We start from the raw sequence: 27,935 nt of genomic DNA, 5'->3' as shown, positions 1-27,935 counted from the left end.
CTTCTCCCTCCTCTCATCTCCTCTCCTCTCTTCTCCCTCCCTCCTCTCATCTCCTCTCCTCTCTCCTCTGCCTCCCCGTCCCCCATCTGCACCAATACAATAATACAGGATATTCACGGTTTGTGGTGTCGCTCGTTCTCTCACCCAGCTGATAGTGACGTGGACACGCGAGTATGTCTGTGTGACTTTAGGTGAAGGGGGGGCGATTGAGAGGCATGGGGGGGGGGGGGGGGGGGGGGGAGATAGGCATTGCTCACGTTGAATAGCAAGTCTACTGCGAAGCTTCCGAAATAGGGACAGAATAATGGAATAGGCATAGTGTAAAATACTATATTCAATAAAAAAATATATATATAAATTGACCAACGGACTGGACAGCAAAAAGGAGCCACACAGTTTAAACAAGACCATCATAAAACCTTTTTTGTTTGTTTGTGTTGCGCTAACACAGAGGAAACGGACTGGAGACGAGGCAAGCATCTACTGTCTCTCGGTTTGCGGGAGAAGAGCTGTTTGGTTTGCATGGATTCCGAGTCCAAAGTTCCATCCGACGGCTTCTTCCGACCGCAGAAAAAAAAAAACCATTCTAGTCACCGCGGTGGTGCTGGACATTACATTACCGGGCAAGAGGAGAGGACATGTAAAAGCGAGCCATCAACCTCCGCTTTTGATCGATCGGCCAGAAGCAGAGCGGAGCTTAGGGGACCAGTTTGATTGTGCGTGAGGAAACCAAACCGATATCGCCCCTGGGGGTTATTCTTTCAACGGCAGTAGCTAGTCTACAGCACGTTTGACTGAGGAGAAGGAAGAGCTCATACAAACGATATAAACGTTTACTGCTGAACGATAGATACCTCGGAGTAAAAAGGGTCGATTTGGAAGGAAAAAAAAGGGGGCATTACGCAGTGTCGAAAACACTTCAGAATACAAACTACAGGTAGGCTGTAATGAATTCGTATGGGTCTCGTTAGTAGCAATGATCCGCATGACATAACCTCCTATACATTCGAGGCTACCGCGTTTCTGGTGAGCGACGCAGACACACCGCTAGACCAACATCCGAGGCGCTACTGAAACGATGACGCGGTGTTATGTTTTTTTTGTTGTTGCGTACAATTAATAACAGTAGCCTATAATAAGGACAATGATAATGTGAGTGTTAAACACACACAACCGTTGGCCATATGGTTCCACTACGCTATTCATGTAAGATCGCTTGACATCATCCCAGCAAATGTCGCCTGGCTATGCGCCAATGAGTCAGTAACATGTCCATCTCCAGATTTGAGGACGAGGAGTGTTTGAGCGGTGCTCTCTCTCTCTCTCTCTCTCTCTCTCTCTCTCTCTCTCTCTGTGTGTGTATACTAAAGCGGTGTGCCATGCCAAGCCTATGATGGGCTAGCCTACCACCTGGCCGTGTTCGGTCTATGGATGATTAATTAGGCGACCATTGATCACATGACCTTATTATTTACACCACTGTGTCACTATTATGGAAGGGAAGCCTAGTGACGTTTCTGTTGATGATGGTAGTAGGCAGTAGCTAGTGTTGCTATAGGCCTATAGGATTAAATACACTCGTAATAATTTAGCACTTAAACTTGGCTTGCTACCTGCAGGATCTGTGTTTCATTCATAATCATTTTATTCATAATAGAGGTATGCGGTATGGCCTTATTGTAGGCTATGTCAGGGATTTCCCCCTTTAGGTTAGAGGGAATTGGATGTGCCTGCAACTGCGAGAGGAGAGAGAGAGAAAAAAAAGCCTTATGGATGATTGATTTAGCAACAGCTGAGGCTAGCTGTCTCCACGTCGACCTGCTGAGTCTGCTGACTGCCTGTTTGAGGGCCTCACATATAGACACCTTTAAACACCCCGTGTCAGTTTCTCCACTCTCGTGCCAGGCTACAAAGTCTTGTCGTGTGTCTCAGAGTTACGTTCACTGCCGGCTCGGACGCGTCTGCTGTGTGACGGGCTAAGAGGGATGGAGGGAGGGAGGCCTATCCAGCTATGTATGCACATAAGAAGAGGCCCTCTTCACAGCGCCAGATTAGGGAGGTCCTTCAATGACGTCACAATATAGGTACAGATTTTAGTCCCAAGTTTTGAAAGGTCTACAGCCTATTGCACATGCATAGCCTGTTCAAATGAATATTTCAAACCCTTAATATTACGTTTTTCTTATACCAGTGTAATAACATTTGTAATTAATCTCGTAAAAAAAAAAAAAACACGTTATTACACAAGAAATGACCTAACCTGTATAGTATTGAGTTGGTGTTTTCCATAGGGATGAATGTTGTAGTTCGCTTCTAATGCCGATAGTTTGTTTACGCTAGAAAGTGTCATCGCACAATCGGAAGTCAATGGATGTGAATCAAGAGAACGGGGAGTGTGTGTGTGGGCGGAGCGTTGAGCGAGGCGAGCTGAACAGGGCGGGACTAAAGTTGGGGAAAGCTGAACTTTATTCGAATCCTCCACAATATTATGATGTGAGTGACCAATCGAAGCTCACCATAGATTTTGTTAACCCTTTACTGCAAGGGTTCCCAAAGTTTTTTGGGCCTACGATCCCATTTTGATATCTGAAAAATTAACCCAATTATGTGAAAAAAAATTGTAATTAACAACCAATATAAAAAAAAATTATTTGGGGCTATGGCTGTCAATAGAATTTTTTTTTAACAGTATTTCTGATTGTCTTCTCGACTCACCATCACATACTATTAATGTGGGACTGTGACAGTCAATTACAAACTAGTCTGACGTAATGTCTCTTATCTCACCACCACTAATGAGACGGGTGTGTTTGAAGCATGTCGAGTCGGAGCTTCTCAAAGTCAGGGCGCGGGGGTCGACAGTGCAAATCTCATGGTAGGCTACTCTTCGCCCGCTCATATCTGTGTGAAGCTGGATTCAGTGTTCTCGTCTGTATTAAAACCCAAATATCCATCCAGGTTGGATGTGACAGCAGAGATGAGGTGCTCTGTGATCGTTGGTCACGGTAATCCCATCCAAAACTTTGTATATGAATGGTGCTGATGGGTAGCCTTCCAAACTCGCTAACAGCCTTTCGCTAATGGCCTGGTACTTAGCGCTCTAATATCCCTCTAAACACTCTCCCAACACTTCATAATTGAATTTTAATAATCAGAATGGTGGGGACAAATGGTGATGGGTGTTAAGAGTTCCCGTTCTGAAATGGACACGGGAAAGCCTCGGACCCAATATGCATGAATTCATTTGTAAAAAAAACTTTTCCGAAAAGGAACTATAGGACAACCGGTCCGATCCGAGTAAGGGAAGCAGCAGAAAAGCACTTTTTTTTTTGCTACTTTATTTAACCAGTACCATGGAGAAAGAGAGAGAGAGAGAGAGAGAGAGAGAGAGAGAGAGAGAGAGAGAGAGAGGGAGAGAGAGAGAGAGAGAGAGAGAGAGAGAGAGAGAGAGAGAGAGAGAGAGAGAGAGCGCAAACAGCTGTAGGCTATTAGGGAGTGGAGGCTGTGCTGTGTGTGTGTGTGTGTGTCTCTCTGATCGTTTGAGTTCTCTGACTTATGCTTGATTGTGCAGAAGAGGCCTTGCCAGAAGAGGCCCTGCACAAGGAGAGGCCCTGCCAGAAGAGGCCCTGCTAGAAGAGGCCCTGCCAGAAGAGGCCCTGCACAAGGAGAGGCCCTGCCAGAAGAGGCCCTGCTAGAAGAGGCCCTGCCAGAAGAGACCCTGCACAAGGAGAGGCTCTGCCAGAAGAGGCCTTGCCAGAAGAGGCCCTGCACAAGGAGAGGCCCTGCCAGAATAGGCCCTACCAGAAGAGGCCCTGCCAGAAGAGACCCTGCCAGAAGAGGCCCTGCCAGAAGAGACCCTGCACAAGGAGAGGCTCTGCCAGAATAGGCCCTACCAGAAGAGGCCCTGCCAGAAGAGGCCCTGCCAGAAGAGGCCCTGCCAGAAGAGGCCCTGCCAGAAGAGACCCTGCCAGAAGACGCCCAGCCAGAAGAGACCCAGCCACAAGAGACCCTGCCAGGAGAGGCCCTGCCCGAAGAGGCCTTGCCAGAAGAGGACTTGCCAGAAGAGGCCGTGCCTGAAGAGGCCCTGCACGAGGAGAGGCCCTGCCACAAGAGACCCTGCCACAAGAGGCCTTGCCAGAAGAGACCCTGCACGAGGAGAGGCCCTGCCAGGAGAGGCCCTGCCAGAAAAGGCCCTGCCAGAAGAGGCCCTGCCAGAATAGGTCCAGCTAGAAGAGACCCTGCCACAAGAGGCCCTGCCCGAAGAGACCCTGCACGAGGAGAGGCCCTGCCAGCATAGGCCCTGCCAGCATAGGCCCAGCCAGAAGAGGCCCAGCCAGAAGAGGCCCAGCCAGAAGAGGCCCTGCCAGAAGAGACCCTGCACGAGGAGAGGCCCTGCCAACATAGGCCCTGCCAGCATAGGCCCAGCCAGAAGAGGCCCAGCCAGAAGAGACCCTGCACGAGGAGAGGCCCTGCACGAGGAGAGGCCCTGCCAGAATAGGCCCTGCCAGAAGAGGCCCTGCCAGAAGAGGCCCAGCCAGAAGAGGCCCAGCCAGAAGAGGCCCTGCCAGAAGAGGCCCTGCCAGAAGAGACCCTGCACGAGGAGAGGCCCTGCCAACATAGGCCCAGCCAGAAGAGGCCCAGCCAGAAGAGGCCCAGCCAGAAGAGGCCCAGCCAGAAGAGGCCCTGCCAGAAGAGGCCCTGCCAGAAGAGACCCTGCACGAGGAGAGGCCCTGCACGAGGAGAGGCCCTGCCAGAATAGGCCCAGCCAGAAGAGGCCCTGCCAGAAGAGGCCCTGCCAGAAGAGACCTGCCACAGAGACCCTGCCACAAGAGGCCTTGCCAGAAGAGACCCTGCCTGAAGAGGCCCTGCACGAGGAGAAGCCCTGACAGAAGAGACCCTGCCAGAAGAGGCCGTGCCAGAAAAGCCCGTGCCTGAAGAGGCCCTGCACAAGGAGAGGCCCTGCCAGAAGAGGGCTTGCCAGAAGAGGCCCTGCCAGATGAGGCCCTGCCAGAAGAGGCCCTGCACAAGGAGAGGCCTTGCCAGAAGAGGCCTTGCCAGAAGAGGCCCTGCCAGATGAGGCCCTGTCAGAAGAGGCCTTGCCAGAAGAGGCCCTTTCCAGAAGAGGCCCAGCCAGAAGAGGCCCTGCCTGAAGAGGCCTGCCAGAAGAGACCCTGCACGAGGAGAGGCCCTGCCAGAAGAGGCCTTGCCAGAAGAGGCCCTGCCAGAAGAGGCCCTTCCAGAAGAGGCCTTGCCAGAAGAGGCCCTTTCCAGAAGAGGCCCTGCCAGAAGAGGCCCTGCCAGATGAGGCCCTGTCAGAAGAGGCCTTGCCAGAAGAGGCCCTTTCCAGAAGAGGCCCTGCCAGAAGAGGCCCTGCCAGAAGAGGCCCAGCCAGAAGAGGCCTTGTCAGAAGAGGCCCTGCCTGAAGAGGCCTTGCCAGAAGAGGCTGTGCCTGAAGAGGCCTTGCATGAGGAGAGGCTCTGCCAGAAGAAGCCTTGCCAGAAGAGGCCCTGCCAGAAGAGGCCTTGCCAGAAGAGGCCTTGCCAGAAGGGACCCTGCCAGAAGAGGCCTAGCCAGAATAGGCCCAGCCAGAATAGGCCCTGCACGAGGAGAGGCCCTGCCAGAAGAGGCCCTGCCAGAAGAGGCCCTGCCACAAGAGACCCTGCCAGAAGAGGCCCTGCCAGAAGAGACCCTGCATGAGGAGAGGCCCTGCCAGAAGATGCCCTGCCAGAAGAGGCCCTGCCAGAAGAGGCCTTGCCAGAAGAGACCCTGCCACAAGAGGCCCTGCCTGAAGAGGCCCTGCAGGAAGAGGGTTTTCCAGAAGAGGCCCTGCCAGAAGTCTGGAGAGTTTTGTAGATTAAACTTCCTCTACTCTAAATCTGGAAAGGATTTTTGACCCTTGAAATGTTGTGAATCTTTTAGAAATCCTCGTCCAGTCCTATATTGATACATTATACTGGATTATACTGGATTATACTGGATTATACTGGATTATACTGGATAGTGTTGCAACATTCCGGTAATTTAGTGATGATGGAGCAATTTGGAAAAGAGACAAAATTCCAGCTAGATACAGTATTAGGGTTGCACAATTCTGGATATTTCCCCTCAAATTCCCTGGATTTCCTACTTATTCCCACATATTTCCAGGAATCTTCCAACCAGGATTCCTGAAGAAAGAAAAACAGCAACTGGGAATTTGGGGAAATGTACAGAATTTTACAACCCTAACGCTGTATCTGCCTGGAATTCTGTCTTTTACAAATGTCTCCATTGTCACTTTTTCAAAAGATAATACACTCATAGAGCCTTTCCTTCCTTCACTACTTTCTAAACCCTTTAGGAATGTGCGTTCATAGGCAAAATGTCACGCCCTGATCTGTTCCACCTGTCTTTGTGATTGTCTCCACCCCCCCCTCCAGGTGTCGCCCATCTTCCCCATTATCCCCTGTGTATTTATACCTGTGCCGTCATGTACCTTGGCCTCTGCTCAGGATTATCGACCCTTGACCTGTCGTTTGCCTGCCCCTGTGGTTACAATAAACATTGTTACTTCACACAGTCTGCACTTGGGTCTTACCTTGATTTCTGATACAAAAAGACTTACCTAGAATGACACGAATTCAAACATTGTATTGAGAAGGTGAAAGGAAAATGGGTATGCTTCTGTAATAACACTTGTAATCCTCAGTAGGATTGAGGACAGAAACAGAATGATCTGGTTAACAATGGCTTGTAGAGATTGTTCTAATTGATCCTAAATTGGCTGTGTGCTTCAGGGGCCTCAGGCGAGGTGGCTGGTTGAGATGGGGCTGAGCAGGGGGGACCCATCTGCTCACTCACACACACACACACACAGAGGGGCCAGAAAGAAGATGAAGAGGGCAAACTTGAATAAATGTCTCCCGTTAGTTCTCATTAGCTCTTTCAGCCTCAACAGATGGGGTGGCTAAAGAAATATAATTGCTTGAATAGAGATTTCAGTCAAATTGCTTCTAGTAATGTAATTTCTATGGTTCTAGCTAACTGTTCTCCTTGTCCCCACTGCCCGTTAGCACTCATCATCTCTGTCAGTCAGTCAGTCAGTCAGTCAGTCAGTCAGTCAGTCAGTCAGTCAGTCAGTCAGTCAGTCAGCCAGTCTCAGTGTGTGGTGTGTGGCTAACTGGCTAACTGTTCTGTTCTCCATGTGCTCCACAGTCTGCACACTGCCTCTGGCCCATACTCCTGCCATCGTAAGGAGCATTGTCATGTCCCATTAGAGTTGAGTCCTGGAGGTGCTTAAGTTCCTTAGCCATTTAGGGTTTATGAATGTGGACAATATCTGTACAGCTATTGTATGGAACGATTTCAGTGCCAACATCAATTGTATTTGAATTCCATATTTTTAAAATGTTATTAGGATATTGAATTTGAATTTAAATCCTCTAAAAGCCTTGGGGGGGGGGGGGGGGGGGGGGGTCTACTAAACTAGGTTTTTATGTTTTTATTCCTACCAAAGAATAGAAAGTGAAAGACAAAACAGATTTGAAAAAAAACTGGTAAAAACAGTGTCCAGGTGAGGTTCGAAGACCAAAAGGACAAACCACACCACAAATAGAAGTACAAAATAAAGTTTGTTCAATCAATTAAACAAAGCATATGAATTATAATTGTACATGATACAAGAAAAAACATGTTTGATTGTGCGCGTGCGTGTGCATGTGCGTGTGTGTGTGTGTGTGTGTGTGTGTGTGTTTGTGTGTGTGTGTGTGTGAGAGTTAGGCTACATGGAGAGGATTACTGGGTAGTTTGGTTCATCAGGTTGAACCCCAGTCTTCATGGAGGGGATTATTGGGTAGTTTGGTTCATCAGGCTGAACCCCAGTCTTCATGGAGGGGATTATTGGGTAGTTTGGTTCATCAGGTTGAACCCCAGGCTTCATGGAGGGGATTATTGGGTAGTTTGGTTCATCAGGCTGAACCCCAGTCTTCATGGAGGGGATTATTGGGTAGTTTGGTTCATCAGGTTGAACCCCAGTCTTCATGGAGGGGATTATTGGGTAGTTTGGTTCATCAGGGTGACCCCCAGGCTTCATGGAGGGGATTATTGAGTAGTTTGGTTCATCAGGTTGAACCCCAGTCTTCATGGAGGGGATTATTGGGTAGTTTGGTTAATCAGGGTGACCCCCAGGCTTCATGGAGGGGATTATTGGGTAGTTTGGTTCATCAGGTTGAACCCCAGGCTTCATGGAGGGGATTATTGGGTAGTTTGGTTCATCAGGCTGAACCCCAGTCTTCATGGAGGGGATTATTGGGTAGTTTGGTTCATCAGGTTGAACCCCAGTCTTCATGGAGGGGATTATTGGGTAGTTTGGTTCATCAGGGTGACCCCCAGGCTTCATGGAGGGGATTATTGGGTAGTTTGGTTCATCAGGTTGAACCCCAGTCTTCATGGAGGGGATTATTGGGTAGTTTGGTTCATCAGGGTGAGTCTTCATGGAGGGGATTATTGGGTAGTTTGGTTCATCAGGGTGACCCCCAGGCTTCATGGAGGGGATTATTGGGTAGTTTGGTTCATCAGGTTGAACCCCAGTCTTCATGGAGGGGATTATTGGGTAGTTTGGTTCATCAGGGTGACCCCCAGGCTTCATGGAGGGGATTACTGGGTAGTTTGGTTCATCAGGTTGAACCCCAGTCTTCATGGAGGGGATTATTGGGTAGTTTGGTTCATCAGGTTGAACCCCAGTCTTCATGGAGGGGATTATTGGGTAGTTTGGTTCATCAGGTTGACCCCCAGTCTTCATGGATGGGATTATTGGGTAGTTTGGTTCATCAGGGTGACCCCCAGGCTTCATGGAGGGGATTATTGGGTAGTTTGGTTCATCAGGTTGAACCCCAGTCTTCATGGAGGGGATTATTGGGTAGTTTGGTTCATCAGGTTGAAACCCCAGTCTTCATGGAGGGGATTATTGGGTAGTTTGGTTCAGGTTGTGTCACAGCCTCTGTGACCGGGAGTCCCATAGGGCGGCGCACAAAACATAGGTGTTCCTTTTGTCCAGGTGGGAAAGGGCAGTGTGGAGTGCAATAGAGATTGCGTCATTTGTGGATCTGTTGGGCCGGTATGCAAATTGCAGTGGGTCTAGGGTTTCTAGGATAATGGTGTTGATGTGAGTCATGACCAGCCTTTCAAAGCACTTCATGGCTACAGACGTGAGTGCTACGGATTGGTAGTCATTTAGGCAGGTTACCTTCGCTTTCTTGGTGGTCTACTATGGTGGCCTGCTTGAAACATGTTGGTATTACAGACTCAATCAGGGACATGTTGAAAATGTCAGTGAAGACACCTGCCAGTTGTTCAGCACATGCCTGGAGCACACGTCCTGGTAATCCGTCTGGCCCTGCAGCCTTGTGAATGTTGACCTGTTTAAAGGTCTTACTCACATCGGCTGTGGAGAGCGTGATCACACAGTCGTCCGGAACAGCTAGTGCTCTCATGCATGCTTCAGTGTTACTTGCCTCGAAGTGAGCATAGAAGTAATTTAGCTTGTCTGGTAGGCTTGTGTCACTGGGCAGCTCTCGGCTGTGCTTCCCTTTGTAGTCTGTAATAGTTTGCAAGCCCTGCCACATACGACGAGCGTCGGAGCCATTATAGTACGATTCGATCTTAGTCCTGTATTGACCCTTTGCCTGTTTGATGGTTCGTCGGAGGACATAGCAGGACTTCTTATAAGCTTCCGGGTTAGAGTCCCGGAAAGTGGCAGCTCTACCCTTTAGCTCAGTGCGGATGTTGCCTGTAATCCATGGCTTCTGGTTAGGGTATGTACGTACAGTCACTGTGGGGACGACTTCATCAATGCACTTATTGATGAAGCCAGTGGCTGATGTGGTGTACTCCTCAATGCCATCGGAAGAATCCCGGAACTAAAATCATAGGAAGAAAATTCATGAAACATGCCACATCGGCTTCAGAGACCGCCAGAAGCTTCGGTTGACCACAGACAGAGTTTGAATCTATTGCTTCTCTTCTTCCTTTCCTGGCTGACAAAGTACCAGGATGTTGTCTCTGGTATTAAGAACTGAATCTGAATGCATCTGAGAAGTTCAATATATGAAACTTTGAAAAACTTTAAGTGATCGTTTCTAAACTTGATACACAGACAATATCTACCATATTGAAACTGAATACATCAATATCAATTTAAACATGCATTTTAATTGACCTCGAATTTTAAAACTGAATGCAATATTCATTCAATTCAGTTTCAAATCATGAAATACAAGTTCAATTTATGAATTCACTCATTCAATTTGTGCATTAGGTATGAATAATACAAAATAAAAATACATTTTCCCATTTTTGTTTTAAATTTTTAATTCAAATACAATTTTTGTTGCCACTGAAATCGCTCCATACTATTGTCAGACTGATCTGTCTAGTGGAAGTGGTCAGTGTGTGTTTAGGCCTCAGTGTCGGAGCAGAAATCTTGATATTCAGTGTCTGCCTCCCCTGCCTCCCCTGCCTCCCCCTATCTCCTCCCTGCCTCCCCTGCCTCCTCCTATCTCATCCCTGCCTCCCCCTATCTCCTCCCTGCCTCCCCTGCCTCCCCCTATCTCCTCCCTGCCTCCCCTGCCTCCCCCTATCTCCTCCCTGCCTCCCCCTATCTCCTCCCTGCTTCCCCGTTATCTCCTCCCTGCCTCCCCTGCCTCCCCCTATCTCCTCCCTGCCTCCCCGTTATCTCCTCCCTGCCTCCCCCTATCTCCTCCCTGCCTCCCCTGCCTCCCCCTATCTCCTCCCTGCCTCCCCATTATCTCCTCCCTGCCTCCCCCTATCTCCTCCCTGCCACCCCTGCCTCCCCCTATCTCCTCCCTGCCTCCCCTGCCTCCCCCTATCTCCTCCCTGCTTCCCCGTTATCGCCTCCCTGCCTCCCCGTTATCTCCTCACTGCCTCCCCCTATCTCCTCCCTGCCTCCCCTGCCTCCCCCTATCTCCTCCCTGCCTCCTCCTATCTCCTCCCTGCCTCCCCTGCCTCCCCCTATCTCCTCCCTGCCTCCCCCTATCTCCTCCCTGCCTCCCCTGCCTCCCCCTATCTCCTCCCTGCCTCCCCTATCTCCTCCCTGCCTCCCCCTATCTCCTCCCTGCCTCCCCCTATCTCCTCCCTGCCTCCCCTGCCTCCCCCTATCCCCTCCCTGCCTCCCCGTTATCTCCCGTTATCTCCGCCCTGCCCTCCCCCTATCTCCTCCCTGCCTCCCCTGCCTCCCCCTATCTCGTTCCTGCCTCCCCTGCCTCCCCCTATCTCCTCCCTGCCTCCCCGTTATCTCCTCCCTGCCTCCCCCTATCTCCTCCCTGCCTCCCCTGTCTCCCCCTATCTCCTCCCTGCCTCCCCTACTCCCCCTATCTCCCCATGTCTCCCCCTTTCTCCTCCCTGCCTCCCCCTATCTCCTCCCTGCCTCCCCTGCCTCCCCCTATCTCCTCCCTGCCTTCCCCTATCTCCCCATGCCTCCCCCAATCTCCTCCCTGCCTCCCCTATCTCCTCCCTGCCTCCCCCTATCTCCTCCCTGCCTCCCATGCCTCCCCCTATCTCCTCCCTGCCTCCCATGCCTCCCCCTATCTCCTCCCTGCCTCCCCTGCCTCCCCCTATCTCCTCCCTGCCTCCCCGTTATCTCCTCCCTGCCTCCCCCTATCTCCTCCCTGCCTCCCCCTATCTCCTCCTATCTCCTCCCTGCCTCCCCTGCCTTCCCCTATCTCCCCATGCCTCCCCCTATCTCCTCCCTGCCTCCCCTGCCTCCCCCTATCTCCTCCCTGCCTCCCCATTATCTCCTCCCTGCCTCCCCTGCCTCCCCCTATCTCCTCCCTGCCTCCCATGCCTCCCCCTATCTCCTCCCTGCCTCCCCTGCCTCCCCCTATCTCCTCCCTGCCTCCCCTAACTCCTCCCTGCCTCCCCATTATCTCCTCCCTGCCTCCCCCTTATCTCCTCCCTGCCTCCCCCTATCTCCTCCCTGCTTCCCCTGCCTCCCCCTATCTCCTCCCTGCCTCCCCATTATCTCCTCCCTGCCTCCCCCTTATCTCCTCCCTGCCTCCCCTGCCTCCCCCTATCTCCTCCCTGCCTCCCCCTTATCTCCTCCCTGCCTCCCCTGCCTCCCCCTAGCTCCTCCCTGCCTCCCCATTATCTCCTCCCTGTCTCTTCCTATCTCCCCCTGCTTCCCCTATCTTCTGCGGTGGAAGGTGGCCGAGCTAGGAGTGGTGTCAGACCATGAGACATCCCGAAAATCGTCCTTCTCATGAAAATGTCTATAGTGTCCGAACTCGATGTCTCCGTTTTGCTTTACGAACCCCACCGGTATCACAAGACTCCTCTGAACGAAACCAAATGAATGGGAGCATGGAGGTAGTATTGTGCCAAAATATAGATATAGGACAGACACTTTAAAACCTTACTAGGACAGACTTTAAAACCTTACTAGGACAGACTTTAAAACCTTACTAGGACAGACTTTAAAACCTTACTAGGACAGCCTTTAAAACCTTACTAGGACAGCCTTTAAAACCTTACTAGGACAGACTTTAAAACCTTACTAGGACAGCCTTTAAAACCTTACGAGGACAGACTTTAAAACCTTACTAGGACAGACTTTAAACCCCCCACCCAACGGCCTAGACTTTTTGAGATTAAATAGCGTAATTTCCTGCGAATGCCTTCAGCTGCCTATTTCTCCATCTGGGAAATGTACACATTTATTTGCATGACTTGAGCAGTAGCCCAGAAAAATGCCATCCTGACCTCTTAGTAACAGTACTATGTATTTCCATATACACTGAGTATACAAAAACATTAAGAACACTTGCTCTTTCCATGACATAGACTGACTAGGTGAATCCAGGTGAAAACTATGATCCCTTATTGATGTCACTTGTTAAATCCACTTCAATCAGTATATATGAAAGGGGGGGGGGGAGACAGGTCAAAGAAGGATTTCTAAGCCTTGAGACAATTGAGACATGGATTGTGTATGTGTGCCATTCAGAGGGTGAATAGGAAAGACAAAACATGTAAGTGCCTTTGAACAGGGTTTGGTAGTAGGTGCCAATATTAGGAAGGTGTTTGGTATTCTCAGTGTACATCAATATTATTGCCTCAATATTATGGTTTTCAAAGGCTATTCACTGACGGACTTGTTGTTGATGTCTCACAGTCTGTTGTGTTCTGTTCTCTCTGATAGGTGGAAGTACAGAGTGGACTGTCGTATTGTTTCTATATTATATGTCTAATCTCTGTCAGATGTATTGTATCCAAGTACAGAGTGGACTGTTGTTGTGTTGTTGATGTTATTTCTCACAGTCTGTTGTCTTCTGTTGATGTTATGTCTAATCTCTCTCTCTCTCTCTCTCTCTCTCTCTCTCTCTGTCTCTCTCTCTGTCTCTCTCTGTCTCTGTCTCTCTCTCTCTGTCTCTGTGTGTCTCTTTCTCTCTCTGTGTCTCGCTGTCTGAATCTATCTCTCTCTATCTCTCGCTGTCTCTCTCTGTCTCTCTCTCTCTCTCTCCAGGTGTTGTGAGGTATCAACGACAGCCCAGTGCTGGATCCCAGAGGGCTCGTCAGTGTGGTAAGGACCCCCAGGACCCCCAGGACCCCCGAGGGTGGATGGAGCGCTTCAGGCCGAGGCTGACGAGGCTGGGGCAAGGGATCAGGACGGGGTCGTCGTCCTCCTACCCAGCATGCCTCTGGTTGGGCCTGCTCTCTGTGGCCGCTGCCTTTCTGTGCACAGAGGGCGATCGCACCACCCCCAGCCCCGCCACCACAGACTCCCACAATGCCACCTGTTCCGAGGGCACGTCCAGGTGCAAGCCAGGAATCGTCCTGCCCATCTGGTACCCTGAGGACCCCTCCATGGGGGATAAGATGGCCCGAGTCATCGTCTACTTCGTAGCTATGATCTACATGTTCCTGGGAGTGTCCATCATAGCAGACCGCTTCATGGCAGCCATCGAGGTCATCACCTCCCAGGAGAAAGAGATTATTATCAAGAAAGCCAACGGCGAGACCACCACCGCTACCATTAGAATCTGGAACGAGACGGTCTCCAACCTGACCCTCATGGCCCTGGGTTCTAGTACCCCTGAGATCCTGCTGTCTGTCATCGAGGTCTGCGGACACGACTTCGTAGCCGGCGAGCTGGGGCCGTCTACGATCGTCGGCAGCGCTGCCTTCAACATGTTCGTGATCATCGGCCTGTGTGTGTCTGTGATCCCCGAGGGAGAGACGAGGAAGGTGAAACATCTCCGAGTGTTCTTTGTGACGGCGGCGTGGAGTATCTTCGCCTACATCTGGCTCTACATGATCCTGGCGGTGTTCAGTCCCAACGTGGTCCAGATATGGGAGGGGCTGCTCACCCTGGCCTTCTTCCCCATCTGTGTCATCCTGACCTGGCTAGCCGACCGACGACTCCTCTTCTACAAGTTCATGCACAAGAAGTACCGCGCCGACAACCACCGCGGCGTCATCATCGAGACCGAGCACGAGCGCTCCAAGGGCATCGAGATGATGGACGGCGGCGGCAAGATGGTCAACTCGCACTCCGCCCACGACGGAGGCGTCGCCCATAACCTCATCAGCCTGATCGAGGGGAAAGAAGTGGACGAGTCTCGGCGGGATATGATCCGGATCCTGAAGGACCTGAAGCAGAAACACCCAGAGAAGGAGATGGACCAGCTGGTAGAGATGGCTAACTACTACGCCTTGTCCCACCAGCAGAAGAGCAGAGCCTTCTACCGCATCCAGGCCACGCGCATGATGACGGGCGCCGGGAACATCCTGAAGAAGCACGTGGCGGAGCAGACCAAGAGGAGCGCCAGCGTACAGGAAGTGTGTGTGGTAGGGGAGGAAGTGGAGGAGTACGTGTCACGGATGGCCTTCGAACCCGCCGTGTACCAGTGCCTGGAGAACTGCGGCGCCGCCCTGCTGGCCATCTCCAGGAAGGGCGGTGATATGGCCAAGACCATCTATGTTGATTACAAGACAGAGGATGGCTCAGCCAATGCCGGCGCAGACTACGAGTTCACGGAGGGCACGGTGGTGTTCAAGCCCGGCGAGTTCGTCAAGGAGATCAGCATCGGCATCATCGATGACGACATCTTCGAGGAGGATGAGCACTTCTTCGTGCGTCTCAGCAACGTGCGCGTCTTGGAGTCTGACGAGGACGAGACACTACTGTCTCCGAACTCTCTCCCGTACCCCAAGGCCCTGCTCGGGTTCCCTGCCGTCGCCACTGTTACCATCCTGGACGACGACCATGCCGGGATATTCACCTTCGAGACCGGCACGTGTCACGTGAGTGAGAGCGTGGGCATAATGGAGGTGAAGGTGCTGAGGACTTCGGGGGCGAGGGGAACGGTCATCGTGCCATATCGTACCATGGAGGGGATCGCCAAGGGAGGAGGGGAGGACTTTGAGGACACCTATGGAGAACTGGAGTTCAAGAACGATGAGACCTGGTAAGACTATCTACTTTATTTTAGTTTGATTGATTTATAGACTGATTGATTGATTGATTGTCCAGCCATTGATTGTTGTCCAGCCGGAGACAACATTATGTGGGGGTTGGTTTGCTGTGTATTCTTTACATTTAAATGATTTTGGAAGAGAAAGGCTTTATTGGTGGGGGAAAGTTGGTTGTTGGGACAAGGTCGGCCATTTTAGCAGTGGTGATGAATGTGTATATGCTGTGTATTTTTGTTTTACGTTTAGTTGCCTGACATGAACTGGTAAGATCAGTACTTCATTTACAAAAGGGGTGGGATCGGTTCAGTTGGTTGATGGGGTGGGATTGGTCGGATGGTTGATGGGGCGGGATCGGTATGGATGGTTGATGGGGTGGGATTGGTCGGATGGTTGATGGGGTGGGATTGGTCGGATGGTTGATGGGGTGGGATTGGTCGCATGGTTGATGGGGTGGGATTGGTCAGATGGTTGATGGGGTGGGATTGGGTCGGATGGTTGATGGGGTGGGATTGGTCGGATGGTTGATGGGGTGGGATCGGTCGGATGGTTGATGGGGTGGGATCGGTCGGATGGTTGATGGGGTGGGATCGGTCGGATGGTTGATGGGGTGGGATTGGTCGGATGGTTGATGGGGTGGGATTGGGTCAGATAGTTGATGGGGTGGGATTGGGTCAGATGGTTGATGGGGTGGGATTGGTCGGATGGTTGATGGGGTGGGATTGGTCGGATGGTTGATGGGGTGGGATTGGTCGGATGGTTGATGGGGTGGGATTGGGTCAGATGGTTGATGGGGTGGGATTGGTCGGATGGTTGATGGGGTGGGATTGGGTCAGATGGTTGATGGGGTGGGATTGGTCGGATGGTTGATGGGGTGGGATTGGGTCAGATGGTTGATGGGGTGGGATTGGGTCAGATGGTTGATGGGGTGGGATTGGTCAGATGGTTGATGGGGTGGGATCGGTCGGATGGTTGATGGGGTGGGATTGGGATCGGCCATTTTAGTTATGGTAACGAATGATGTATATGTATATTTGAAATGTATTTGCCTGTAGGGCAAGATGACATGCCAGGATGACTGCCGACAGGATAGGCCACGAATGTGTATTACTATGTTAATTTGCCTGTTTTTAATCAGGTACGGCTCCTTAACTGAAATGACTTGAAATGTCATGAATTCAGAATGATGTTTCGTATGTTTGTAGAGGGTGTGTTTGTGCATTGTTTTCTCCATTCATCACCATTTTGTTTCTGTATTGTAATTTGATAGCTTTGATACATCACCACGAAACACTCTGAGACTGTCAGCCTTAATTTAGAATGGATGATGTTGGGGGGGGGGGGGGGGGGGGGGGGTTTAATGCTCTTGTATTGTTCATACTACCAGTAGTATCTTTGACCTTTTGTGTAGGGTTGCAAAATTCAGGTTTCAGGAATCATCCAACCTTTACTATGTTAAGTCTAGTCTATGAGACCAGGTTGCATGCAACTCATCACGAATGGTCCTTAAGTAACCTCTTCTGCTAATCCTACTGCTTTTGTTTTCCTAATGCTGATGCACGCTCTGGCTGTCTGTTTTCTGGACAATATAGCACTGACTGTGCAGAAGCACTATTGCAATGAGGTGAGTCTGCAATAGAATGGACACAGCTCTAACTGTAGTGTACTATATTGTTGACAGATGTAACTGTAGTGTACTATATTGTTGAAAGCTCTAACTGTAGTGTACTATATTGTTGACAGATGTAACTGTAGTGTACTATATTGTTGACAGATGTAACTGTAGTGTACTATATTGTTGACAGATGTACCTGTAGTGTACTATATTGTTGACAGCTCTAACTGTAGTGTACTATATTGTTGACAGATGTAACTGTAGTGTACTATATTGTTGACAGATGTAACTGTAGTGTACTATATTGTTGACAGATGTACCTGTAGTGTACTATATTGTTGACAGATGTACCTGTAGTGTACTATATTGTTGACAGCTCTAACTGTAGTGTACTATATTGTTGACAGATGTAACTGTAGTGTACTATATTGTTGACAGATGTACCTGTAGTGTATACTACTAGAGCATGGGGTATGCTTCATAGCTGGTCTTGTGTGGCTCAGTGTGTAGAGCATGGCACTTGCAACACCAAAGGGGTTGTGGGTTCGATTCCTGCTGGGGCCACCCATACAAGTATATGCATGAATGTAGGCCTATATCGCTTGGGATACAACCATCTGCAGCTCTACCAGTGTACTGAACCGTTTGCTGGAGAAGAATGAACTGATGACCTTCTGACCGATCAGTCGGTTGCACCAGTCAGAATCCAGCCAGGCGGTGTTTCTCCACCAGTCAGAATCCAGCCAGGCGGTGTTTCTCCACCAGTCAGAATCCAGCTAGGGAGTGTTTCTCCACCAGTCAGAATCCAGCCAGGGGGTGTTTCTCCACCAGTCAGAATCCAGCCAGGGGGTGTTTCTCCACCAGTCAGAATCCAGCCAGGCGGTGTTTCTCCACCAGTCAGAATCCAGCCAGGCGGTGTTTCTCCACCAGTCAGAATCCAGCTAGGGGGTGTTTCTCCACCAGTCAGAATCCAGCCAGGCGGTGTTTCTCCACCAGTCAGAATCCAGCCAGGGGGTGTTTCTCCACCAGTCAGAATCCAGCCAGGGGGACTTTCTCCACCAGTCAGAATCCAGCCAGGGGGTGTTTCTCCACCAGTCAGAATCCAGCCAGGGGGTGTTTCTCCACCAGTCAGAATCCAACCAGGCGGTTTTTCTCCACCAGTCAGAATCCAGCCAGGGAGTGTTTCTCCACCAGTCAGAATCCAGCCAGGGGGTGTTTCTCCACCAGTCAGAATCCAGCCAGGCGGTGTTTCTCCACCAGTCAGAATCCAGCCAGGGGGTGTTTCTCCACCAGTCAGAATCCAGCCAGGGGGTGTTTCTCCACCAGTCAGAATCCAGCCAGGCGGTGTTCCTCCACCAGTCAGAATCCAGCCAGGCGGTGTTTCTCCACCAGTCAGAATCCAGCCAGGGGGTGTTTCTCCACCAGTCAGAATCCAGCCAGGCGGTGTTTCTCCACCAGTCAGAATCCAGCCAGGCGGTGTTTCTCCACCAGTCAGAATCCAGCCAGGGGGTGTTTCTCCACCAGTCAGAATCTAGCCAGGGGGTGTTTCCAGGCTTGGCAGAGTTTGGCCCCCAGAGGTTAGGCTCCAGAGCGTGTGTTGGTGTCTGTGTGTGTTGGCTGTTAGGTTCCAGAGGGTAGGGTCCTCCAGGGGCCCAGGCAGGGGGAAGATGCAGCCCAGAGGAGCAGGAAGCTGGGAATGAGTGATCAGCATGCTCCTCATGGGGGCTCTGGTGCTCCCGGGATTGCAGTTGATTTGTGTGTGTGTGTGTGTGTGTGTGTGTGTGTGTGTGTGTGTGTGTGTGTGTGTGTGTGTGTGTGTGTGTGTGTGTGTGTGGTGTGTGTGTGTGTGTGTGTGTGTGTGTGTGTGTGTGTGTGTGTGTGTGTGTGTGAGAGAGAGAGAAAAAGGCTACTGAAGGATGCAGGGATATGACAGAGAGAAAGACTATTATGAGGAAAATGCTGTGATGTTGTCTGCATTGTGAGGTGTGTGTGATCTGTACGTAGACGATGCTGTGATGTTGAGCACTAGTCCTAGAACAGTCCTATCAGCTGGTTAATATGACAGTCCTATCAGCTGGTTAATATGACAGTCCTATCAGCTGGTTAATATGACAGTCCTGTCAGCTGGTTAATATGACAGTCCTGTCAGCTGGTTAATATGACAGTCCTATCAGCTGGTTAATATGACAGTCCTATCAGCTGGTTAATATGACAGTCCTATCAGCTGGTTAATATGACAGTCCTGTCAGCTGGTTAATATGACAGTCCTATCAGCTAGTTAATATCACAGTCCTATCAGCTGGTTAATATGACAGTCCTATCAGCTGGTTAATATGACAGTCCTATCAGCTGGTTAATATGACAGTCCTATCAGCTGGTTAATATGACAGTCCTATCAGCTGGTTAATATGACAGTCCTATCAGCTGGTTAATATGACAGTCCTATCAGCTGGTTAATATCACAGTCCTATCAGCTGGTTAATATGACAGTCCTATCAGCTGGTTAATATGACAGTCCTATCAGCTGGTTAATATGACAGTCCTATCAGCTGGTTAATATCACAGTCCTATCAGCTGGTTAATATGACAGTCCTATCAGCTGGTTAATATGACAGTCCTATCAGCTGGTTAATATCACAGTCCTATCAGCTGGTTAATATGACAGTCCTATCAGCTGGTTAATATCACAGTCCTATCAGCTGGTTAATATGACAGTCCTATCAGCTGGTTAATATGACAGTCCTATCAGCTGGTTAATATGACAGTCCTATCAGCTGGTTAATATGACAGTCCTATCAGCTGGTTAATATCACAGTCCTATCAGCTGGTTAATATGACAGTCCTATCAGCTGGTTAATATGACAGTCCTATCAGCTGGTTAATATGACAGTCCTATCAGCTGGTTAATATGACAGTCCTATCAGCTGGTTAATATGACAGTCCTATCAGCTGGTTAATATGACAGTCCTATCAGCTGGTTAATATCACAGTCCTATCAGCTGGTTAATATCACAGTCCTATCAGCTGGTTAATATGACAGTCCTATTAGCTGGTTAATATGACAGTCCTATCAGCTGGTTAATATCACAGTCCTATCAGCTGGTTAATATGACAGTCCTATCAGCTGGTTAATATGACAGTCCTATCAGCTGGTTAATATGACAGTCCTATCAGCTGGTTAATGTGACAGTCCTATCAGCTGGTTAATATGACAGTCCTTTCAGCTGGTTAATATGACAGTCCTATCAGCTGGTTAATATGACAGTCCTATCAGCTGGTTAATATGACAGTCCTATCAGCTGGTTAATATGACAGTCCTATCAGCTGGTTAATATGACAGTCCTATCAGCTGGTTAATATGACAGTCCTATCAGCTGGTTAATATCACAGTCCTATCAGCTGGTTAATTTGACAGTCCTATCAGCTGGTTAATATGACAGTCCTATCAGCTGGTTAATATCACAGTCCTATCAGCTGGTTAATATGACAGTCCTATCAGCTGGTTAATATGACAGTCCTATCAGCTGGTTAATATGACAGTCCTATCAGCTGGTTAATATGACAGTCCTATCAGCTGGTTAATATGACAGTCCTTTCAGCTGGTTAATATGACAGTCCTATCAGCTGGTTAATATGACAGTCCTATCAGCTGGTTAATATGACAGTCCTATCAGCTGGTTAATATGACAGTCCTATCAGCTGGTTAATATGACAGTCCTATCAGCTGGTTAATATGACAGTCCTATCAGCTGGTTAATATCACAGTCCTATCAGCTGGTTAATTTGACAGTCCTATCAGCTGGTTAATATGACAGTCATATAGCCAGATGTGTTTTGACAGTCATATCTAGGAGCTGGTTAATAGCCAGATGTGTTTTGACAGTCATATCCAGGAGCTGGTTAATAGCCAGATGTGTTTTGACAGTCCTATCAGCTGGTAATAGCCAGATGTGTTTTGACAGTCCTATCCAGGAGCTGGTTAATAACCAGATGTGTTTTGACAGTCATATCTAGGAGCTGGTTAATAACCAGATGTGTTTTGACAGTCCTATCAGCTGGTTAATAGCCAGATGTGTTTTGACAGTCATATCCAGGAGCTGGATCATAACCAGATGTGTTTTGACAGTCATATCTAGGAGCTGGTTCATAACCAGATGTGTTTTGACAGTCCTATCAGCTGGTTAATAGCCAGATGTGTTTTGACAGTCCTATCAGCTGGTAATAGCCAGATGTGTTTTGACAGTCCTATCCAGGAGCTGCTTAATAGCCAGATGTGTTTTGACAGTCCTATCCAGGAGCTGGTTAATAACCAGATGTGTTTTGACAGTCATATCTAGGAGCTGGTTAATAACCAGATTTGTTTTGACAGTCCTATCAGCTGGTTAATAGCCAGATGTGTTTTGACAGTCATATCCAGGAGCTGGATCATAACCAGATGTGTTTTGACAGTCATATCTAGGAGCTGGTTCATAACCAGATGTGTTTTGACAGTCCTATCAGCTGGTTAATAGCCAGATGTATTTTGACAGTCCTATCAGCTGGTAATAGCCAGATGTGTTTTGACAGTCCTATCCAGGAGCTGGTTAATAGCCAGATGTGTTTTGACAGTCCTATCCAGGAGCTGGTTAATAACCAGATGTGTTTTGACAGTCCTATCCAGGAGCTGGTTAATAACCAGATGTGTTTTGACAGTCATATCTAGGAGCTGGTTAATAACCAGATGTGTTTTGACAGTCCCATCCAGGAGCTGGTTCATAACCAGATGTGTTTTGACAGTCCTATCAGCTGGTTAATAGCCAGATGTGTTTTGACAGTCATATCCAGGAGCTGGATCATAACCAGATGTGTTTTGACAGTCCTATCAGCTGGTTAATAGCCAGATGTGTTTTGACAGTCATATCCAGGAGCTGGATCATAACCAGATGTGTTTTGACAGTCATATCTAGGAGCTGGTTCATAACCAGATGTGTTTTGACAGTCCTATCAGCTGGTTAATAGCCAGATGTGTTTTGACAGTCCTATCAGCTGGTAATAGCCAGATGTGTTTTGACAGTCCTATCCAGGAGCTGGTTAATAGCCAGATGTGTTTTGACAGTCCTATCCAGGAGCTGGTTAATAACCAGATGTGTTTTGACAGTCCTATCTAGGAGCTGGTTAATAACCAGATGTGTTTTGACAGTCCCATCCAGGAGCTGGTTCATAACCAGATGTGTTTTGACAGTCCTATCAGCTGGTTAATAGCCAGATGTGTTTTGACAGTCATATCCAGGAGCTGGATCATAACCAGATGTGTTTTGACAGTCCTATCAGCTGGTTAATAGCCAGATGTGTTTTGACAGTCATATCCAGGAGCTGGATCATAACCAGATGTGTTTTGACAGTCATATCTAGGAGCTGGTTAATAACCAGATGTGTTTTGACAGTCCCATCCAGGAGCTGGTTCATAACCAGATGTGTTTTGACAGACCTATCCAGGAGCTGGATCATAACCAGATGTGTTTTGACAGTCATATCCAGGAGCTGGTTAATAACCAGATGTGTTTTGACAGTCATATCTAGGAGCTGGTTAATAACCAGATGTGTTTTGACAGTCCCATCCAGGAGCTGGTTCATAACCAGATGTGTTTTGACAGTCCTATCAGCTGGTTAATAACCAGATGTGTTTTGACAGTCCCATCCAGGAGCTGGTTAATAATTCATGAGAGAATCGCAGTTCATGCTGATGAATATAGAACAAAATGATCTGTATAGTAGGGAATGTGTAAAATGTTGACCAATGGCAAAATCACAAATCAAAATCTTGATTTCTGATTCCATGCCATGATTGGTTCATCACTTGTTAGAGTTTCAGTTGTATCTCTAGGAACTGTCTTTTTGATGTCAAAGAAAGCCTGGGTATAGTCATCTCTACTAACACACCAGAGAGAGTCATCTCTACTAACACACCAGAGAGAGTCATCTCTACTAACACACCAGAGAGTCATCTCTACTAACATACCAGAGAGAGTCATCTCTACTAACACACCAGAGAGAGTCATCTCTACTAACACACCAGAGAGAGTCATCTCTACTAACACACCAGAGAGAGTCATCTCTACTAACACACCAGAGAGATTCATCTCTACTAACACACCAGAGAGAGTCATCTCTACTAACACACCAGAGAGAGTCATCTCTACTAACACACCAGAGAGAGTCATCTCTACTAACACACCAGAGAGTCATCTCTACTAACACACCAGAGAGAGTCATCTCTACTAACACACCAGACAGCTCCCTGACAGAGGGCCTGAGGGGGCAGTGGGCTTACGGATGTCCTTTGGCACAATTAGAACGCATTATACACCCTCTCTCTCTTCCTTTCTCTCTTTCTCTCTCTATTTCTCTCTCATTATTTAAACCCAATTTGGTTTAAATAATGCAAAAACAAAGTGTTGGAGAAGAAAGTAAAAGTGCAATATGTGCCATGTAAAAAAGCTAACGTTTAAGTTCCTTGCTCAGAACATGGGAACATATGAAAGCTGGTGGTTCCTTTTAACGTGAGTCTTCAGTATTCCCAGGTAAGAAGTTTTAGGTGGTAGTTATTATAGGAATTATAGGACTATTTCTCTCTATACGATTTGTATTTCATATACCTTTGACTATTGGATGTTCTTATAGGCACTTTAGTATTGCCAGTGTAACAGTATAGCTTCCGTCCCTCTCCTCGCTCCGACCTGGGCTCGAACCAGGAACACATCGAAAACAGCCACCCTCGAAGCAGCGTTACCCATGCAGAGTAAGGGGAACAACTACTCCAAGTCTCAGAGCGAGTGACGTTTGAAACGCTATTAGCGCGCACCCCGCTAACTAGCTAGCCATTTCACATCGGTTACACCAGCCTAATCTTGGGAGTTGACAGGCTTGAAGGGGTGGGTATAATTTGTGGAACGTTCCAACAGGAATCTGTTCCAAAAAACGTAAAGTAAAAGGTTGCCAACCAACAACGCATACAAAGCAGCTACGCATACAAACCTAACTAACTAGCTGCCGAATAGGCATCAACTCACCACGTAGCTTATTCTTAATGTTTGTCCATAGGCAAACAGAGTGAGGACAGACATTTTTCAGAATAAACGTGATGAGTGAAAAACGCAATGAAATAGACCACTCCCTACCCGGTATCTTATTCTGCCGCTATACAACTTTGTATGCGTTGTTTTTTGGCAACCTTGTTATTTACGAAGTTTTTGGAATAGATTCCTGTTGGAACGTTCCACAAATTATACCCACCTGGCTTGAAGTCATAAACAGTGCAATGCTTGAAGCACAGCGAAGGGCTGCTGGCAAAACGCACGAAAGTGCTGTTTGAATGAATGCTTACGAGCCTGCTGGTGCCTACCACCGCTCAGTCAGACTGCTCTATCAAATCATAGACTTAATTATAATATAACAAACACACAGAAATACGAGCCTTAGGTCATTAATATGGTCGAATCCGGAAACTATCATCTCGAAAACAAAAGTTTTTTCTTTCAGTGAAATACGGAACCGTTCCGTATTTCATCTAACGGGTGGCATCCCTAAGTCTAAATATTCCTGTTACATTGCACAACCTTCAATGTTATGTCATGTTATGTCAAACTGTTGCATATACCCTGACTGCGTGCAATGAACGCAAGACAAGTGACACAATTTCATGTTAGCAGGCAATATTAACTAAATATGCAGGTTTAAAAATATATACTTGTGTATTGGTTTTAAAGAAAGGCATTGATGTTTATGGTTAGGTACATTGGTGCAACGACAGTGCTTTTTTTCGCAAATGCGCTTGTTAAATCAACACCCGTTTGTCGAAGTAGGCTGTGATTAACAGGCACCGCATCGATTATATGCAACGCAGGACACGTTAGATAAACTAGTAATATCATCAACCATGTGTAGTTAACTAGTGATTATGTTAAGATTGATAGTTTTTTATAAGATAAGTTTAATGCTAGCTAGCAACTTACCTTGGCTTCTTGCTGCCCTCGCGTAACAGGTAGTCAGCCTGCCATGCAGGCTCCTCGTGGAGTGCAATGTAAGGCAGGTGGTTAGAGCGTTGGACTAGTAACCGGAAGGTTGCAAAAACGAATCCCCGAAACCCCCCTGAACAAGGCAGTTAACCCCCGTTCCTAGGCCGTCGTTGAAAATAAGAATGTGATCTTAATCTGACTTGCCTAGTTAAATAAAGGTGTAAAAAGAATCGGTGGCCTAAAATACCGATTACAAATTCTTATGAAAACTTGAAATCGGCCCGAATTAATCGGCCATTCCGATTAATCGGTCGACCTCTAGTTTACAGTACACTGTAAAGGGGTTTACAGTACACTGCAAAGGGGTTTACAGTACACTGTAAAGGGGTTTACAGTACAATGTAAAGGGGATTACAGTACACTGCAAAGGGGATTACAGTACAATGTAAAGGGGTTTACAGTACACTGTAAAGGGGATTACAGTACACTGTAAAGGGGATTACAGTACAATGTAAAGGGGATTACAGTACACTGTAAAGGGGATTACAGTACACTGTAAAGGGGATTACAGTACACTGTAAAGGGGTTTACAGTACACTGCAAAGGGGTTTACAGTACACTGTAAAGGGGTTTACAGTACAATGTAAAGGGGATTACAGTACACTGCAAAGGGGTTTACAGTACACTGTAAAGGGGTTTACAGTACAATGTAAAGGGGATTACAGTACACTGCAAAGGGGATTACAGTACAATGTAAAGGGGTTTACAGTACAATGTAAAGGGGATTACAGTACACTGTAAAGGGGATTACAGTACACTGTAAAGGGGATTACAGTACACTGTAAAGGGGTTTACAGTACACTGCAAAGGGGTTTACAGTACAATGTAAAGGGGTTTACAGTACACTGCAAAGGGGTTTACAGTACAATGTAAAGGGGTTTACAGTACACTGCAAAGGGGTTTACAGTACAATGACAGACAGTACAATACACTAAAATGTTGTAATGAACACGATGGGAGACAGAGAGCTGGATTCAAGTGCAGGGAGCAGCACGTGTTTATTGTAAAGGACCACAGGAGGAGGTAGGTAGCTGGGTCCAGGGGCAGGCAGAAGGTCATACACAGGAGGAGGCAGGTAGCTGGGTCCAGGGGCAGGCAGAAGGTCATACACAGGAGGAGGCAGGTAGATGGGTCCAGGGGCAGGCAGAAGGTCATACACAGGAGGAGGCAGGTAGCTCGGTCCAGGGGCAGGCAGAAGGTCATACACAGGAGGAGGCAGGTAGCTGGGTCCAGGGGCAGGCAGAAGGTCATACACAGAGGGTCCAAAAAGGCAACAGTACAGGCAGGGAAAAGACTAGTAAATGTTATCCGGGAGATCAGGCAACAGGTTGATAACAGGAAATACAATAGGCTAAAGTACAGGCAGGAAATAGGCAAAAGGCGTCATTAGTGAGGCAGGCAAAAACTATCATACACAGAGGGATTAAATTACAGGAAATCCAGAGCTCCGAATAGAAGTGAGTCACAAAACAAACAATACCTCACAATTATGGGGTGCAAAGAACTGAACTAAATAGTGTGTGATAATGACATACAGGTGTGTGAACAGGGGATCAGAATTCAGGTGATTTGGATCTGGAGAGTGAGCTGCGTTCAGGGGGATCTATGTGTTTGAGAGTGTGAGCTGGAGAGTGCGCTGCGTTCAGGGAATCTACGTGTTTGAGAGTGTGAGCTGGAAAGTGGGCTGGATGTCAGGGTAACTGGTGGCATGGAAGTCAAACGCAGGAGAGCAGAACTTGGTAAATAGCCGGAGCTGTTTAATGTAAATAACTACCGGCATACAAAAATAACAAAAACACATGGGCAACAAAACCCGTATCGCACCAGTCACATAAAGCACACGTACTTACAATAAACAATTTCCCGACAAGGACATGGGGGAAACAGAGGGAACATATACAACATGTAATTAGGGAATTGAAACCAGGTGAGTGCGACAACCAGACAAAACAAATGGAACATGAAAATTGGATCGGCGATGGCTAGAAGCCCGAACAAGGAGAGGAACCGACTTCGGCAGAAGTTGTGACACTGGAAAGTGAGCTGCGTTCAGGGGATCTAGGTGTTTGAGAGTGTGAGCTGGAAGCAGACGTTACAAATGTACTGTAAAAAAAAACTAAAAGCTACTGTAATCAGAATTAATGAATTAAATTAGTTGAGGGGAGGGGTTAGTATTTCGCAGTGTTTTACTGTAATTAAAAGGGATTGGTGCAAGCAGGTTGGCTGCTAGGTGAAGTGTTTACACATTACAATACATTCATGAATATTTGGTGTTTTATATCACTTGCACTTCTAGAGGCAGGGAAGAACAGACCAAAAGGCAACTCGACCATTTAAGGTTTAAGACACTAGCTGCCACTCAAATCTGTCCCCTGTACATTATAAATTGAAGGGGCACAATAAACCCACTGGTTCCATGTCATCTACAAGTCCCTGCTAGGTAAAGTCCCCTTATCTCCGCTCACTGGTCACGATAGCAGCACCCACCTGTAGCACGCGCTCCAGCAGGTATATCTCTGGTCACCCCCAATGCCAATTCCTCCTTTGGCCGTCTCTCCTTCCAGTTCTCTGCTGCCAATGACTGGAACGAACTACAAAAAAATCTCTGTAACTGGAAACACTTATCTCCCTCACTAGCTTGAAGCACCAGCTGTCAGAGCAGCTCACAGATCACTGCACCTGTACATAGCCCATCTATAATTTAGCCCTAACTACTACCTCTTTCCCTACTGTATTTATTTATTTATTTATTTTGCGCCTTTGCACCCCATTATTTATATTTCTACTTTACACTTTCTTCT

General features: G+C 48.1%; 1 protein-coding gene across 1 annotated transcript in view; it reads left to right on the top strand.

Moving 5' to 3' along the window:
- The first annotated feature begins 248 nt into the window (after nt 1-248).
- The window catches only part of LOC106600501 (sodium/calcium exchanger 3), a 195,505-nt gene continuing 167,818 nt past the window's right edge, over nt 249-27,935 (top strand). Inside the window, 2 exon segments of the mRNA XM_045707892.2 lie at nt 249-937; nt 13,517-15,461. Of these exon segments, the coding sequence (XP_045563848.2) occupies nt 13,612-15,461 (1,850 nt within the window). The 5' untranslated portion in view covers nt 249-937; nt 13,517-13,611.

Source organism: Salmo salar, chromosome 01 (assembly GCF_965601325.2).
Source record: "Salmo salar chromosome 01, fSalSal1, whole genome shotgun sequence".
Lineage (NCBI taxonomy): Eukaryota > Metazoa > Chordata > Actinopteri > Salmoniformes > Salmonidae > Salmo > Salmo salar.
Note: the sequence above shows the minus strand (reverse complement) of the source record. Positions and strands in the feature narration are given on the sequence as shown.